The sequence below is a fragment of the Sebastes umbrosus genome, chromosome 4, assembly GCF_015220745.1.
Source record: "Sebastes umbrosus isolate fSebUmb1 chromosome 4, fSebUmb1.pri, whole genome shotgun sequence".
In the NCBI taxonomy this organism is placed as follows: Eukaryota; Metazoa; Chordata; class Actinopteri; order Perciformes; family Sebastidae; genus Sebastes; species Sebastes umbrosus.
In genome coordinates, this window is record NC_051272.1 from 10,876,088 (window position 1) to 10,893,122 (window position 17,035).

A 17,035-nucleotide genomic window follows, 5' to 3' on the forward strand; every position below is an offset into this window, starting at 1 on the left:
TATCATATATATATATATACATTTTAAACACACATGAACAACTTACTGTGCAGACTTTGTGCAAGACATCATTGAAAAAATTGGGTATTTCTGTGGAAATGTCAAACTTGGTGTGAAAATGCCTTTACTGGGGGAAAATGTATTTTCAAATGTTGCTTATTAACTAATTCACTCTGTTAGATTTTAATATATTTTGCGAGTTGCCTTTTGCTTTGTGTATTGTATTTGATTATTTGAGAGGCACTTTTGTCTTCCATCGTCTGTTTTCTTTGCCGTTCAGTTTGAACTCTTTTTTCCTCTCATTTGTAAAACCAGATGGCGCCGGACTCATTTTGCACAAAGCACCGTCGTATCCCTGAGACCAAGGGCAAGCTCGAGTTTATTAATCTATTGTTAACAAAGTAGTTCATTTGACCTGCTGCTGTACTCCCACATCAATCCACATCGCTCTGGTTTGTTGGTTTGATTTACTGTAGAAATGCTTACAGATCCTTGCAGCAAAGTAAGATTTTAAAATGTTGTTGTGGCAGCTTTTGTTCTGTATATTAAGCCGTGCTAATGAAATGTGTGACTGAGACAGAATCGCCCCTTTTTACAAGTATTCTCCATGTAGTTCCACTTCTTCTTGGTAGGGAATTAATCACATTGCTCAAGTTGGCTCTATAAACGGTACAAAGCCAACTTTCAATAACCCCTGACTCTGTGTGGTCACTTAGTATTTTATGTTTTTATATGGCACATAATACTTTGCAGGTGTTACCACTGATACATCTTTCTGTTTTGTTGTTGTCAGACAAATGTGCTGTTATAAAACAGTGATTTCATTACAGTTAGCCAGTCAGCATTTTTAGACTCTTGTCTAAAAAATCTAAATTTTAAACTGTTCAGTTGTTTGACACATAAAAACAGAGATATGTCAATGACAGAGTGTCTGTATTGTATTATGATGCAAAATATAATAATCAATATCAGCGTTTATGTTTGCACAAAAAAACAAGTGGATGCAGCAGAAGTATATGCAAAATTACTTTTATTACAACAAATCTGAATCTCTGGTTTAAATAGTTTAGTTTACACGTTTATGAATTAAGCAGTTGTTGATGGTGGTTTTAAATGCTAGCTGTGTCCCAGCCGATTAACTGTATACTGTATGCACTATATACACTAATCGTTATACTGTTTTGCAGTTAGTACAAAAAATCGACATACAATTTATACTAACAGGAAATTATCAGCGGTGGAAGAAGTATTCTGATCTGTTACTTAAGTAAAAGTAGTAATACCACAGTGTAGAAATACTCTGGTACAAGTAAATGTCCTGCATTTTTACTTAAGTAAATGTACAATAGTATTAGCATCAAAATAAAAAGTAAACGTTCTCATTATGCAGAATAATATATATTATATTATTATATTATAATTATTGATGCATTAATGTGTTTATCAATTTAATGTTGCAGCTGGTAAAGGTGGAGCTACTTTTAATTACTTTATATACTGCTGAGTAGTTTAACCTATAATAATATATCATAATTTATTTGTTGATTTATATTTTGATTTAAAAATCTGAATCTGTAAAGTAACTAAAATGATCAAATAAATGTCGTGGAGTAGAAGAATAAAGTAGCATAAAATGGAAATCAAATAAAGTACAAGTACCTCAAAATTGTGCTCAAGTACAGGACTTGAGTAAATGTACTTAATTACATTCCACCACTGGAAATTGTGCACCATCAGACGACTGAAATGCCAATTAAACTTCACAGAGAAAGAAATGTCTTTCCTAAAGATTTTGACTTTTTTGTTTGTTTTTCAAAGATCTTTCTGGAGATTTTTCAACTCTTGATTTATTTATTTTTGCAGCTGCGAACCATGCCTCCATTTCCTTTGTGCATTGCATTGTGGGAAAATATCGAACAGTATATCAACAGCCATATAACAACTTGCTTTTTTAAGTACACTTAATAGGTAATTTTTCCAGAACGTACTACTTACTCAAAATGTGCTTTGAGTTATTATGAAGTATGGGATTGGGACACAGCTTCATTTATTCATGCACAAGGTTTTAGCTGTTTATATATCACTGTACATTCTTCTGCTTTATTTCACTTGCTTCTGCTTGAATGTAGAGACCAGCTGACTGGGAGTATTTCTGTATTTTAATATTTTGTTTAAGTATTTAAGTTACAGTAGATGATCCCCCCCAATCTGAGGATCTCCCTCCAACAGCTGCCCTTTACACATGTACTTTTTAAAGCATTGGATTTTAACAAAGAAATAAGTTTGAAGTATTTACAGAACTCAAAAATTTACCAAAAGGAAGTTTATTCAAGTGTGCTATTATACTTCTTTTAAACTTGTAATAAGAGAGTATACTTTCAGTATACTTTGTATGTACTTATCAGAGAAATACTTAACAAAAGTATACTTAAGTATACTTGGCTCATACTGACAAGTATACAGAAAAGTTTAAGTATACTTGGTTTATACTTGTACTTAATCTTTTGATCAAGATATACTTAAGAAAAGTATAAGTTAGTATACTTGTAGTATAAAAACTATTCAACTAGTAGTTTACTGAATATCCATAAAAGTGCACTTTCATAAACTATAAAGTGGGTTACAAGTATATACAAGTATACTTGCAGTATAAAAACTATTAAACTAGTAGTTTACTGAGAGTATACTTTAAAGTGCACTTTCGTAAACTAAAAAGTGGGCTACCAGTATAAAACTAGTAAACTATCAGTACAATACTTGCACTTAAAGTATACTTTTATAAATTAAAAAGTGGGCCTATTTAGTCCCAAAAAGTATCGAAGAAGTACACTTACAAGTATAAAACTAGTAAACTATCTGTATACTTATAGTATAGTTTCAGTACAAAATAAGACTTAAATGTTAACTAGTTGTGTACTCAAAGTTTACTATTCTTACACTTAAAGTATACTTAAAAGTATACTTTTATAATCTAAAAAGTGGTCCTATTTAGTCCCAAGAAGTATCGAAGAAGTACACTTACAAGTATTACTAGACATTGATATTAGTATACTTACTGCATAAAGGATACTTGGGAAATACATACTTGAACTTTGCTTAAGTATACTTCATGAAGTAAACTTGAAGTATACAACTTTTTCGTGAGGGTTTACATGAATAATTGTACTCTGTCCCAGATGTCAGACCAGAGCTAACCTTATGTTAAAACCGAGTGTTGATGGAGCAGCTAGAATGTTATCATAACGTAGCCCTGATTGATCCCTTCTGCCAAACTCCATTCAGAAAAGTCACATTTTAAAGGTTGCTTGCTTGTTAGTAACCTGCCAGAGCATAAATTTAATCTTTCTATGAATATTTATCGCTCTGTTGTTATTTCGGCATACTTTTAATCTGTTAATTGCAATTAAATTTCAATCAAATCTTGGATGAGATGCGAAATATCTTGAAGATTATACAGCCTTTGACCGAGTATGTATAGTAAGCAAAGCTCACAGATTGGCTGCCACAGTTTTCCTTAATGAGCAATTCTTCTGTCCAGTAATTATTTTTTTAGGATGTCTGCTTTCTCAAAGAGTGGAAACCTTATTTTGTAACACAGGTTTTTAATCGTCTTACGTAGACTCTGTCTTCATAGACTAGAGGGGGATTCATTCTGTTGGTAAATAACATGTAAACAAAAAAAAGCTGAAATCCAGGAGAACCACGGCTCAGGATGTGTAGCAGCTGTTGTCTTCACATACAGACACTTTTACACTGTAAATTATTTGTAAAGCATCCAGCTTTTACAACGGGATCATTACACGGAGTGTTAACTTGGATGTATTTTAGAGCACTTTTTTGTAAAAATGAGTAAAATAACTATAGTGGCACAATAAATCGAGAATGAATTGGAACAGGACTCATGCTGTTTGTGTGCTGATGGATCAAAGTACTCCAGATATTCAAGAAATTTAACTACAATGACTTTTCTGTTGTTCTATATATCAGTGGTGGAAGTAGATTTACTCAAGTACTGTACTTGAGTATAAATTTGAGGTACTTGACTTGAGTCTTTTATTATCATGCTAATTTATAGTTCTACTCCACTACACAGCTTTAGTTACTTTACAAACGAACTTTGCACACAAAACACACAAAGAGCTTATAAAATATGATATTTTGTTATAAATAATACAGTTTATACAAGTGCAGCTGAAACAATCAGTTGATTGACAGAAAAATAATTGGCAACTTTCATCGAGTAATTTTTCATGTAAAAACATTTCATGATTTCTGCTTTTCCTTTTAATAATGTTAATGTATCAGTAATAATGTTATAATTTATTAGTAATAATGTTGAGTTTTGGACTAAACAAACATAGTGAAGGTGTCACTTTGGGTTCTGGGTCATTGTGACGCCATTTCTCACTATTTTCACTGTTTTTTCAAACCAAACAATCAGTCGATTAATGGAGCGTGAATGTGATTGACAGCTAAAAATACAATATCACTATATATTTCACATGCTTTGCAGTTATGTTCACGTACCTGTCCAAAAGAAAATGTATAAAGAAAATAATACAGAAATTAATAGGTTTGGGGAAATAAATAAGGGGTGAAATGCAAAGGGAAAATAAATAAATAAATTTGAAAATACATAAATAAATAGATACATTTTAAAAAACATATAAAATCAATAGAATAAAAATAAATTAAAAAGTGCAAATATAAGTAAAAGTGCAAAAATTAATTAATTAATTAAAAATAAGTGCAAAAATAATGAATAAAAAAAAATAAAGGAACATTTTCATTGCAGTACTTTTACTGTAACTGAGTATTTTCAGTGTGGTAAAAATAAATAAATAAATACATTTTAAAATACATATAAAATCAATAGAATCAAAATAAATTAAAAAGTACAAATATAAATAAAAGTGCAAAAATAAATAAAGAAATTAAAAATAAGTGCAAAAATAAATGAATAAATTAAAAAAAAAAATAAAGGAACATTTTCAATGCAGTACTTTTACTGTAGCAGAGTATTTTCACCGTGTGGTATTAGTACTATTAATTCAGGATCTGAATACTTCCTCCACCACTTCTATATAATCGTTGTTCTATTAATGCTGATCTATATTTCAGTGATCTATTATGTCATGATGACGTAGAAGTCCAAACAGGAAGTGTAAACAGCACGCTTCATTTTCTCCCCACATGACCACCTCACGTTACAGCTGCTGTCGTCAGTATTAGACAACATAAATGCCGGTGAGTGTATTTCATGCAAAGCTATACAATATACGAATAAACATGTGTACAAACAGAAGCGTCAGTGCCACATTAAAGCCTATTTTAGCTGATTATTGTGTAGAAACAGCCTGGTGTTGATGGAGCAGCTAGACTGTTAGCAATAGCATCGATCCGTCCCACCAGACTCCATTCAGAAAAGTCGCATTTTAAAGGTTTCTTGCTTGTCGGTTTGCCTACAGACCACACAGAGCATTAATGTAATATTTTTACAAATCCTTATCGCTCTGTTGTTATTTCGGCATACTTTTAAATTAAAATTTCCGTACAGTATTAATGTGTTTTTGTCTGTTTCCGCTGGAGAAAGCAGATTAATTCGCCGATTTGTAGAAGTAACGTTAGCTATGGAGGGTGGTAGTAAAAGTTAATATAATGTCTTATATGTGTGGCATTGTGTGATAATTGTTAGCCGAATTAAAGATTAGATTACTCAATTGAGGTTTTAAGATTAGGGTCTTCAATTGTTGCCTGTTAAATGTGCACTTTGGCTGGAACCGAAACTGCATAAAATCGACTGTTTTTTGAACGGAGTCTGGCGTGATGTGTCTGGTGCGAGAAAAATCGAGGCTTTTTGCAGTAAAACGAACCAAGAATAGTTGATAATATATAAGCCAGTGTTTTACAGATGGGTGTTGGAGTGACTGTTGTCTCCTCTGTGTTGTTAACAGGACGACTGAGCCACCATGAGCAGGCTGAGCTTCAGAAACATCACCGCCCTGGCACCGATGGTCCGGGTGGGCACTCTGCCCATGAGGCTGCTGGCTCTGGAATACGGAGCTGATGTGGTTTACTGTGAGGTGAGCATCCAGGCTACAGACCTTAATACATCCAGGCTATAGACCTTAATACATCCAGGCTACAGACCTTAATACATCCAGGCTACAGACCTTAATACATCCAGGCTATAGACCTTAATACATCCAGGCTATAGACCTTAATACATCCAGGCTATAGACCTTAATACATCCAGGCTACAGACCTTAATACATCCAGGCTACAGACCTTAATACATCCAGGCTATAGACCTTAATACATCCAGGCTACAGACCTTAATACATCCAGGCTGTAGACCTTAATACATCCAGGCTATAGACCTTAATACATCCAGGCTACAGACCTTAATACAGCCAGGCTATAGACCTTAATACAGCCAGGCTATAGACCTTAATACATCCAGGCTATAGACCTTAATACATCCAGGCTATAGACCTTAATACATCCAGGCTGTAGACCTTAATACATCCAGGCTATAGACCTTAATACATCCAGGCTGTAGACCTTAATACATCCAGGCTATAGACCTTAATACATCCAGGCTACAGACCTTAATACATCCAGGCTATAGACCTTAATACATCCAGGCTACAGACCTTAATACATCCAGGCTGTAGACCTTAATACATCCAGGCTATAGACCTTAATACATCCAGGCTACAGACCTTAATACAGCCAGGCTATAGACCTTAATACATCCAGGCTATAGACCTTAATACATCCAGGCTGTAGACCTTAATACATCCAGGCTACAGACCTTAATACATCCACGCTATAGACCTTAATACATCCAGGCTACAGACCTTAATACATCCAGGCTATAGACCTTAATACATCCAGGCTATAGACCTTAATACATCCAGGCTATAGACCTTAATACATCCAGGCTATAGACCTTAATACATCCAGGCTACAGACCTTAATACATCCAGGCTACAGACCTTAATACATCCAGGCTACAGACCTTAATACAGCCAGGCTATAGACCTTAATACATCCAGGCTATAGACCTTAATACAGCCAGGCTATAGACCTTAATACATCCAGGCTATAGACCTTAATACATACAGGCTATAGACCTTAATACATCCAGGCTGTAGACCTTAATACAGCCAGGCTATAGACCTTAATACAGCCAGGCTATAGACCTTAATACATCCAGGCTATAGACCTTAATACATCCAGGCTACAGACCTTAATACATCCAGGCTATAGACCTTAATACATCCAGGCTATAGACCTTAATACATCCAGGCTATAGACCTTAATACATCCAGGCTGTAGACCTTAATACATCCAGGCTACAGACCTTAATACATCCAGGCTATAGACCTTAATACATCCAGGCTGTAGACCTTAATACATCCAGGCTACAGACCTTAATACATCCAGGCTATAGACCTTAATACATCCAGGCTATAGACCTTAATACATCCAGGCTATAGACCTTAATACATACAGGCTATAGACCTTAATACATCCAGGCTATAGACCTTAATACATCCAGGCTACAGACCTTAATACATCCAGGCTACAGACCTTAATACATCCAGAGTATAGACCTTAATACATCCAGAGTATAGACCTTAATACATCCAGGCTACAGACAGGGACATGCATCTGATACCCTGTGGAAGCCCATTTTCACCAGAGCATTAACAAAAACAAAAAAAGATCCTGTAGCTAAGTCATTATTTTGAGATACTAAATCATTATTTTGAGATATTAAGTCATTATTTTAAGCTATTAAATCATTATTTTGAGGTATTAAGTCATTATTTTGAGCTATTAAATCATTATTTTGAGGTATTAAATCATTATTTTGAGATACTAAGTCATTATTTTGAGATATGAAATCATTATTTTGAGATATTAAATCATTATTTTGAGATATTAAATCATTATTTTGAGATATGAAATCATTATTTTGAGATATTAAATCATTATTTTGAGATATTAAGTCATTATTTGGAGATATTAAATCATTAATTTGAGATATTAAATCATTATTTTGAGATATGAAGTCATTGTTATTATATATCACAAGGAATATTTTTTTCTTTTTCTGGCAGAAATGGGCTTCCATAGATATCAGTGTTTATACGAGTGTTAAATTGTTGTTAACTGTGTTCTGTCTGTTTCAGGAGTTGATCGACATCAAAATGGCCCAGTGTCATCGGGTGGTGAACGGTGAGAGTCTGTTAGTTTACACCTGATGATCCAGACCGACGGACACAACAACACACTTTAAATTTAAACACTGGCAGCGGTGGAAGAAGTACTCACATCTTCTACTTCAGTAAAAGGAGCGACAACCGACAAAAATCTAAATTTTATTCAACTTTATTTATATAGCACCTTTCATACAAACATGCAGCCAAAAGTGCTTCACATAAAAAAACAACAAATAAAAGACTAAAATAAAATGTTAAAAATCAATAAATAAAATAAAATAAGCATCAGGGATGAAAATAATAATATAAAAACCACTGACTCAAGCTTAATAACTAAGGCTATAACATTACTCCAAATTGAGAGCCAGATTAAAAAGATAGGTCTTTAATTGCATGTTTTTTTTCTTATATATTTTCTAGTAGCATTGTTGGAGGGAGCCTGAGAACGACTGCTCCTATGTGGTTGTTGTGCATTCAGTATTATGACAAATGAAGACTTAAAACTTGAAACATGTTTGTGTTGTGTTGTGTGTTTGCCAGAGGTGCTGGAGACGGTGGATTTTGTCGCCCCAGATGATCGAGTGATGTTCAGGACCTGTGAGAGGGAGAAGGACAGAGTTGTCTTCCAGATGGTGAGACAGAGAACACAAATATTCGCTGTCAGTTTGCTGTAGCGTCTCAATCAGAGGCGTGAGTTTTCTCTTCTTGTTTTTCAGGGAACTGCTGACCCGGACAGAGCGCTGACCGTGGCCCGGCTTGTGTGAGTTCACAGCTACGTCTCTGAACCTTTAAACTGTGTTTTAATTCACAGTTAAAGCTTCAAACGTTGTGCTTGTCTGGCAGACAATCAGTATGTATGTATTCTAATAATACATAGATACATACATTTGCATAAAGCAGAATATTTGTCCACTCCCATGTTGATAAGAGTATTAAATACTTGACAAATCTCCCTTTAAGGTGCATTTTGAACAGATAAAAAATATGTAATTTATTCACGATTAAATATTTTAATCGATTGACAGCCCTATTTGAAATAAATTTACTAAATGAGCCATTTTGTATCCCATGATGCATTGTTGCAGCTGTGCAGTTAAAGACTAGTTAATGTGTTTGTCCTGCAGGGAGAAGGACGTGGCTGCTGTCGATGTGAATATGGGCTGTCCAAAAGAATACTCCACTAAGGTGAGTTTCCTGTCACTACCTAACCTGCTGCTGCTCTGACCTCTGACCTTTGACCTCTGGCTGACCTATGACATCTTGCAGGGCGGGATGGGAGCTGCTCTACTGTCAGATCCCGATAAGATCGAGGCGGTGAGTACTTCAGCTAGATGATGCATCTCTGATGAACAATAGGACCCTATTTAAACGAAGTCAGGTGCGCCTGCGCATTGCTATTTAAAAGGCAGATTGGAGAAGCGAGCGGTGAAACGGATCTGCTCGTGCACAAAGTGAAAGTTCACATTTCCTGGCTGCCGTTTAAGAGCGGCACACCCACAAATGTCTCAGAAACGCTGAGGAAAACATGAAACACGTCCGTTTCCTTCTGCTGCCGTGCATCATTAAAAGAGTTACACACTTATTTGCGAGTTATTTGTAGAGTTCCTTCGTCCCTTGACCTGCTCAGAAACTGCCGTTATGTGTTAAATTGACTAAATACAGACAGAAAGTTAGCAGAGTAACTTCTTCTTTTATCTGTAGATCCTCAGGAAGCTCGTCACAGGAGTCTCCATACCGGTCACCTGTAAAATCCGAATCCTGCCTTCGGTAAGATGTGAAAAAGTCATCATCAGTTTATAATTGTTTCCTGTTTTCATTTTTCTTCAGATCAGATTTCATTCATAATGAATTTCTTTTATCGTACAATATTCTTATTTATTGTTGTCTCATGATGTTTTTACTGCTGTTACTAGATTATACAAGTTTGTCATCATATATTCACACCACCGTTGAAAAGTTAGTAATCAGCTGTTATATTGATGTTTCTCTTCGTTCCTTCAATAATACCTATTCTAACAGAGATAAAAACAGCCCTGTAGCTCAGAGCGATCGACGTCTCTTTGTCTGGTTGAACCATCGTACAGCGTTTTGTTCTCCGTGTACTAAACTAAATAACATCTATTAGTAAAGAGGACTTTCAGACATATAGAGGAGTCCTCTCACACATCTGACTCTAATCCAGCTTTGTGGCAGCAGATTATGAACATTTCAACGTCGGTGTACAGTACGTCTCACTTTATGTTCTCCATATCGTGGGTTATGTTATATTTCATATTGTAACATGTTCTTCACTGGTTCAAGTTGGAGGAGACGATCAGTCTGGTCCGGAGAATCGAGAAGACGGGCGTCGCTGCTGTCGCTGTTCACGGCAGGTAAACTGGTTAGAGACAATATGAAATATTATTTTAAATTATATATTACAGTGTGTCAATATTTGATATTTTCTCATATCCGCATTTGACATGTTTTGAATATTAGTTTCATATCTCTGCTGCTTTTTGTGCATCTTCATTTATTATATTAGTTATAATTAGGGCTGTCAATCGATTAAAATAGTTAATCGCAATTAATCGCACATTTTTTTTATCAGTTCAAAATGTACCTTAAAGGGAGATTTGTCAAGTATTTAACACTCTTATCAACATGGGAGTGGACAAATATGCTGCTTTATGCAAATGCATGTATATATTTATTATTGTAAATCAATTAACAACACAAAACAAATACAGATATTGTCCAGAAACCCTCACAGGTACTGCATTTAGCATAAAAAATATGCTCAAATCATAACATGGCAAACTGCAGCCCAACATGCAACAACAGCTGTCAGTGTGCCAGTGTGCTGACTTGACTATGACTTGCCCCAAACTGCATGTGATTATCATAAAGTGGGCATGTCTGTAAAGGGGAGACTCGTGGGTACCCATAGAACCCATTTTGGTTCACATATCTAGAGGTCAGAGGTCAAGGGACCCCTTTGAAAATGGACATGACAGTTTTTCCTAGCCAAAATTGAGTATAAGTTTGAAGCGTTATTTAGCCTCCTTTGCAACAATTTTGTTTTATTTTTTATGACATGGTTGGTACCAATAGATTCTTTAGGTTTTCTAGTTTCATATGATACCAGTATCTTCACTCTGGCTTTACAACTGAGGACGCTACAACCTAAAAATCGCAAGTTGCGTTAATAAGTTAAAGAAATTAGTGGAGTTAAAACAAATTCATGTAAACGCATTATCGCGTTAACTTTGACAGCCCTAGTTATAATTCACAATTTTTTCTGCCTGATGCATTTAAAGTGCAGATGCATCTTGTTCCTGATTGGTCGAGTGCTGCCTGCTTCATTCATGTAGTTCGATGTATTTACTTGCAACACTTCTGTGTTTCTCTGCTGGTTGACGTGTTGTTCAGGTTGAAGGAGGAGCGTCCTCGCCACCCGCTCCACTGCGACTACATCCAGGCCGTCGCTCGGGCTGTTTCCATCCCCGTCATCGCCAAGTAAACCTCAACTCCTCCTTGTTCTAACAGATGAAGAAATGGTCTCCGTTTATTAGAAAGTGCAATGCAATCAAATTGATTTGAGAATAGTTTGGTACAGATAATCCATCATAATCCATGTGTCAGTAAAATGTTCTTTATCAGTGTTTTCCTATAATCTATCTGATGTTTCTGGATTGATATTACTGCTGCATTAACGTGTATGTTGCATTTTAACTCCTTTAAATCCTATTGGCTAGTTTAATCTACAGCAATGCATCATGGTCTATCAGATCATCATCATATTTCCTGTGAGAACCACGAATCTCTAAAAACAGCCTGTTTCCAGCTTTGTAACGATGCATTTCCAGCTGATCCAAAGAGTTTGTTTAGCTTCAGGAGGACGAGGAGGATTTTCACTTCATCCTTCAGTTTATCATAAACATTCAACATCAACACACCTGGAGACATACCTGCTTTTACCTGGACAGGAAGGAACTAAAGCTGTCAGATAAATGTAGTGGAGTAAAAAATGTCTTGAATTTGTACCTAAGTAGAGTACTTGAGTAAATGTACTTAGTTACATTCCACCACTGGTTATTTGTATGGAGGACAGAACCTGCCAAAATCAAAATTAAATAATTAAATGGCTTGATAAATAAATAAAAATGTCATTAAATGTAGCAAAAATTATATTAAATATAAATGTAGCCAATAATTAATTAATAAAATGTGACATAAATTGATATTTCTATTTGAATTTGCTTCTTTATATATTTTTCTTTGTATTGTTCAGAAAGGCATAAAGAAATGCATTTATAAATGGTTACATTTATTTTTAATATTATTTTTGCTACATTTAATGACATATTTATTTATTTATTGAGTCATTTATTTATCATTTATTTTTGATGTTGGCAGGTTCCATCCTCAATACATTTGTGCTAGATTACTAGACTTAAGCAGGTTTCAGGTCTGAGCAAGTAGATTTTCATGGCTCACTGAATTAAACTTAAACCAAAGGCGGATAGAAAATCTTGTTTGTTAATGAATCATTAAACCCGGTCGGCGTCCCGTCTCTCTCTCTGTCCTGCAGCGGAGGTTCTCTGGATCTGGTGAAGATCAACGCCGACATCGAGGACTTCAGGAAGGCGACGGGCGCCTCGTCGGTCATGTTGGCTCGTGCCGCCATGTGGAACGCATCAGTGTTCAGCAACCAGGGACCACTTCCTCTGGAGAGGGTCATGGAGGACTACCTCAAATATGTGAGTTTATGCATGAACATAGACCCATAATTAATTTATTAGAGGGCTTATTTATTACCGTGCAATGACAGATTCTTCAGCTGGAGTGTGTGGATAATAGATAAACACTTCTGTTGTTTTTTAGTTCCCAGTTGAAACTTCTGACTTCTCTTCTACGTCTTCCACTTCTCTGAAAAACCGGTGGAGAAACTGGGATGCAGACTTACTGGTTGTCTCGTGTTTTACAGGCGATCCGGTACAACAACCACGCCTTCAACACAAAGTACTGTCTGTGTCAGATGCTGAGAGACAAGGTGGAGTCTCCTCTGGGGAAGCAGCTGCAGGCGGCTCAGAACAACGCCGAGATCAGGTACACGACTGGTTTATTTAATGACTCCTGTTCGTTATAAACCAGAGGTGGGGTGCTGGTGTCTGATGTCAGGTATCAGTGACGTGGTGTGAACGTGGTGTTGTGTTGCAGCGAGGCGTACGGGCTGCAGGAGCTTTACCAGCAGACCCAGGAACAGCTGAAGGCCAAGAGGGACGCCCTGCAGAGCAGCAGCCAGCCGGACCGACTCGTGATGGACGGAGACGTCACCACCATGGCTGTCAAGTTTGAGCGGTCAGTCATCGTGCTCAACATGCTCCTTGATATATATGTATGGTGTGTGTGGTCTGTAAAATGATTGCCATGCAGATGATGAGCTTTATGAGTGTATTCAGCAGCTACATTGACAAAGGATTTTAAAAAAAACATGCGTCGTTCATACGACTAGTCGCGGCAGCTCTCGACGTCACCCAGTGAATATTAGTGAAGGCTGTTTTTCATGTGTTAATCTGACTTGTGTTTGTGGTTTTAGGAGAGAGTATCCACCTCACATCACTCCAAAGATGTTCCTGCTGGAGTGGACCCGCAAGGAGAAGCTGGAGCAGCCGCTGTATGAGATGGTGAGAAACAGAGGGGCGTCACCACAGGTCATTTTATACAGTGAGGTTTCAAAACATTGTCTCACTACAGTGAAATGGCTCCTATGGGGACTAACATCATCGCACATGAATACAGTTGGGCTCATTTGATCCACAAGAGTCTCAACTTTACAGTGATACCCAATTTATGTAATTCAAGACTGTTTAAGGACCCCAGTATGCAGAAATATTCAAACACACCATTTTAGAAGTGTTGAAGTCTAAGGAAGCAGCGTGTGTTGTGTTTTCAGGCGCAGCGCTCTCAGGATCGAGCCTTTCAATCGACCGTGACCATAGCAGAGAAGAAATACAGATCTTCACTGTGGTCAGCACACACACAAACTCTCACTCTCACTCACACACAGCAAAATATTACTGCAGTTTTATTGACACCAGGCACAGAGGACTCTCATGATAAATTGTCTCGTTGTTTTCAGGGAGAAGTCGAAGAAATTTGCCGAACAAGCGGCCGCCGTCGTCTGTCTGCGAGTCCTGGAAATACCGGAGGGTCGCATCGGTGAGGAAGACTCCGGCCTGGTCTGCAAGAGGAAGAGGGAGGGAAAGCTGAACGGCACCACAGAGGAAGAGGGGAGCAATAAACGACACGTGGCCGATATCCTACAGGAAACGGACAACTCCAAGAGCGCTACTGTGGCCAACGGTGACCATCACAAAGCAGAACAACCGTAGACGTCATGAAAGTCATAAACTTTTAGTTTAAACTGAAAGACAGGAAGCTTCTCTAACCGTTGACAGACGTTTGCGTGAACCGGAAGAACAAATGAAGGGAGTTTCTTTTTTTGTTTCTCTGCACCAAAAGCTTCTCAGTTCATTTTAGTTTCCTGTCTGTACATTTTTTAATAATCCTCGGAATTAAGTTTTACGATTATTTGCTCTCAAACACAAACAGCAGCTACGACGTCGTATTCGGGCCATTTTAGGTCATACAAAGGTAACAAATTACAGAGCCGGAGGAAGGGTTTAGTAGTATAGTCTGAGAAAAAACTTGAATGTTCTCTGATGTTACAGTCACAAATTTACAAGAAAAACACTTTAACCACTGCGGTAACGTGAGCCGCTGAGTGCAAAATCTGTTAATTATATTAGTATTTATTTATGTTGATAAAAGAATACAGAAAGAACATGAAATAAAACACGTTTATGTATTTTTTTCGACCTTCTTCTCGCTCAGGGTCTGTCCTTACCATAATAACACTACTTTAGGCCCAACAAAACTCAGACGGCGGTTGGCGATACCACGGTTTTGCACTCGCCAGCTCACGTTATCGCATTATTTAACGGGGAGATGAGGTTGATCCAACCTTGAACAGAGAAGCGATGTGGTTCTTAGAAAAAAAGAAAAAAAAAAATGTTTTCTGAGTTTTATTCTCGTAAATTTGTGACTTTAATCTCAGAGAATATTAGAGTTTTGTTTTCCTCGTAAATTTACGACTTTAATCCGTCATACAACGACGTATCAGGGCCATTGTATGTAACAAAAATAACAATTACGGAGAATTACGAGAAAAAACACACAAATTTGCGAGATTATAAAGTCATAGGTTTATGAGAAAAAAAATCGGAAAAATACTGGACTGCAAACTGGTAATAAAAAATAGTTTTACGTACAATGGCCCCTTATTCGCTGTCGTAGGCTGAACTCAACTTTTAATTTTTTTTTTCATCAAAACTGTTATCACAAACTGGGATCTGTCCAGCACAAAATACAGTCTTCCTCTGGGTCGTTATTCACCCCTCCTGATTTTCCATATCTGTATTATTTGAATTTAAACCATGTTTTTAATTTATGTTCAGAAGTAAACATACAGCCAGTAGGGGGCAGTAACGAACCTTCATATTAAGGTTTTATCATTTCAGATATTTCAGAAAAACACATTAATTTGAACCTTGGTGCCTTACAGAAGAACTTTTTAAATCCTGATTTTTGGACGGACCTTAAACTCCTCATTTGTCTCCTAATTTCATCCGTTAGTCTCTGTTGAAGACGACTGATGCTGGATTAAGTACTTAATACGGTGCCACATGTTTCTGTTTGTACTGGTATCCACATCTGGTTCTCATTTATACCTTTTCACCTGATAAATCCTCCGAATGCTGCAGACACTGTTGGTTTCATCTTCATGTTGAAGGAACAGTCTGTGTTATTTATTATTTTCTGGTCGTGTCGTTGCAGCCTGATGGTGAAGTTGATGTCTCAACTCAAACTATTAAAAACACATGAAAGAGCCCAACTGCTTGCCTTCATTATGATGAACAAGACAAGTGATAAAATGATCAAATAAAAACCTTCAGGCCTTTAATTTAAATGCAGCCTTTGGTCTTATGAAGTGGTGGAATGTAACTAAGTACATTTACTCAAGTACTGTACTCAAGTACAAATTTGAGCTACTTTTCATGCTACTTTATACTTCTACTCCACTACATTTTCAAGTTACTATTATTTATTTGACAGCTTTAGTTACTTTACAAATTAAGAGTTTTACAAACAAAACATATAAAGGGTTAATAAAACATATTTTTTTTATAAATTAAACTACCCAACAGATTATACAAGTACAGCTGAAACAATTAGTCCATTAATCAATTATTGGATTGACAGACCGAAAAATTAATGAAAGTATTTTGATAATCGTTTCAGTCATTTGTCATGTAAAACAAATTGATAATTCCAGATTTGATAATGTTAATAATGTTAATTTATTAGTAATAATGTTCAGGTTTGGACTGTTGGTTGGACCAAACAAACATGGTGAAGGTGTCTCTTTGGGCTCTGGGTCACTGTGACACCATTTCTCACTATTTTCACTATTTTTACAAACCAAACAATCAATCGATTAATGGAGAAAATAATCAGTTGATTAATCCATAATGAAAATAATCAGCTGATTAATCCATAGTGGAAAATAATCATGATTAATAGTTCAAAATAAGCTCCAGATCAACCAAGAAACAACAGTAAAATCCTGCTTTTACATTAATAATCTAATGATAGGATAAATATTAGTACAACAGTCACAGTTTTAATACTTTAACTACATTTCACTGGTTATACTGACATACTTTTATTGCAGGAACACTTTCAATACAAGACTT

At 36.3% G+C, this 17,035-nt stretch overlaps 1 protein-coding gene across 1 annotated transcript; it reads left to right on the forward strand.

Annotated features, from left to right (window-relative positions):
* The first annotated feature begins 5,112 nt into the window (after nt 1-5,112).
* On the forward strand, nt 5,113-16,173 carry dus2 (dihydrouridine synthase 2). Its single transcript, XM_037766351.1, has 16 exons — nt 5,113-5,247; nt 5,955-6,083; nt 8,205-8,250; nt 8,775-8,866; nt 8,951-8,994; nt 9,359-9,419; nt 9,501-9,548; nt 9,936-10,001; nt 10,536-10,606; nt 11,646-11,732; nt 12,808-12,976; nt 13,204-13,325; nt 13,437-13,577; nt 13,816-13,903; nt 14,173-14,246; nt 14,359-16,173. Exons 2-16 carry the CDS (start codon nt 5,970-5,972, stop codon nt 14,609-14,611), a joined length of 1,476 nt encoding a protein of 491 aa, XP_037622279.1. The 5' UTR covers nt 5,113-5,247; nt 5,955-5,969; the 3' UTR covers nt 14,612-16,173.
* Nucleotides 16,174-17,035: the final 862 nt, after the last annotated feature.

Bases quoted from the DNA above. Each gene is read 5' to 3' on its own strand.
- dus2 (XM_037766351.1), top strand. From the start codon at position 5,970: ATGAGCAGGCTGAGCTTCAGAAACATCACCGCCCTGGCACCGATGGTC. The intron at 6,084-8,204 runs GTGAGCATCCAG...TGTCTGTTTCAG, and splicing joins CTGATGTGGTTTACTGTGAG to GAGTTGATCGACATCAAAAT. The intron at 8,995-9,358 runs GTGAGTTCACAG...TTTGTCCTGCAG, and splicing joins CTGACCGTGGCCCGGCTTGT to GGAGAAGGACGTGGCTGCTG.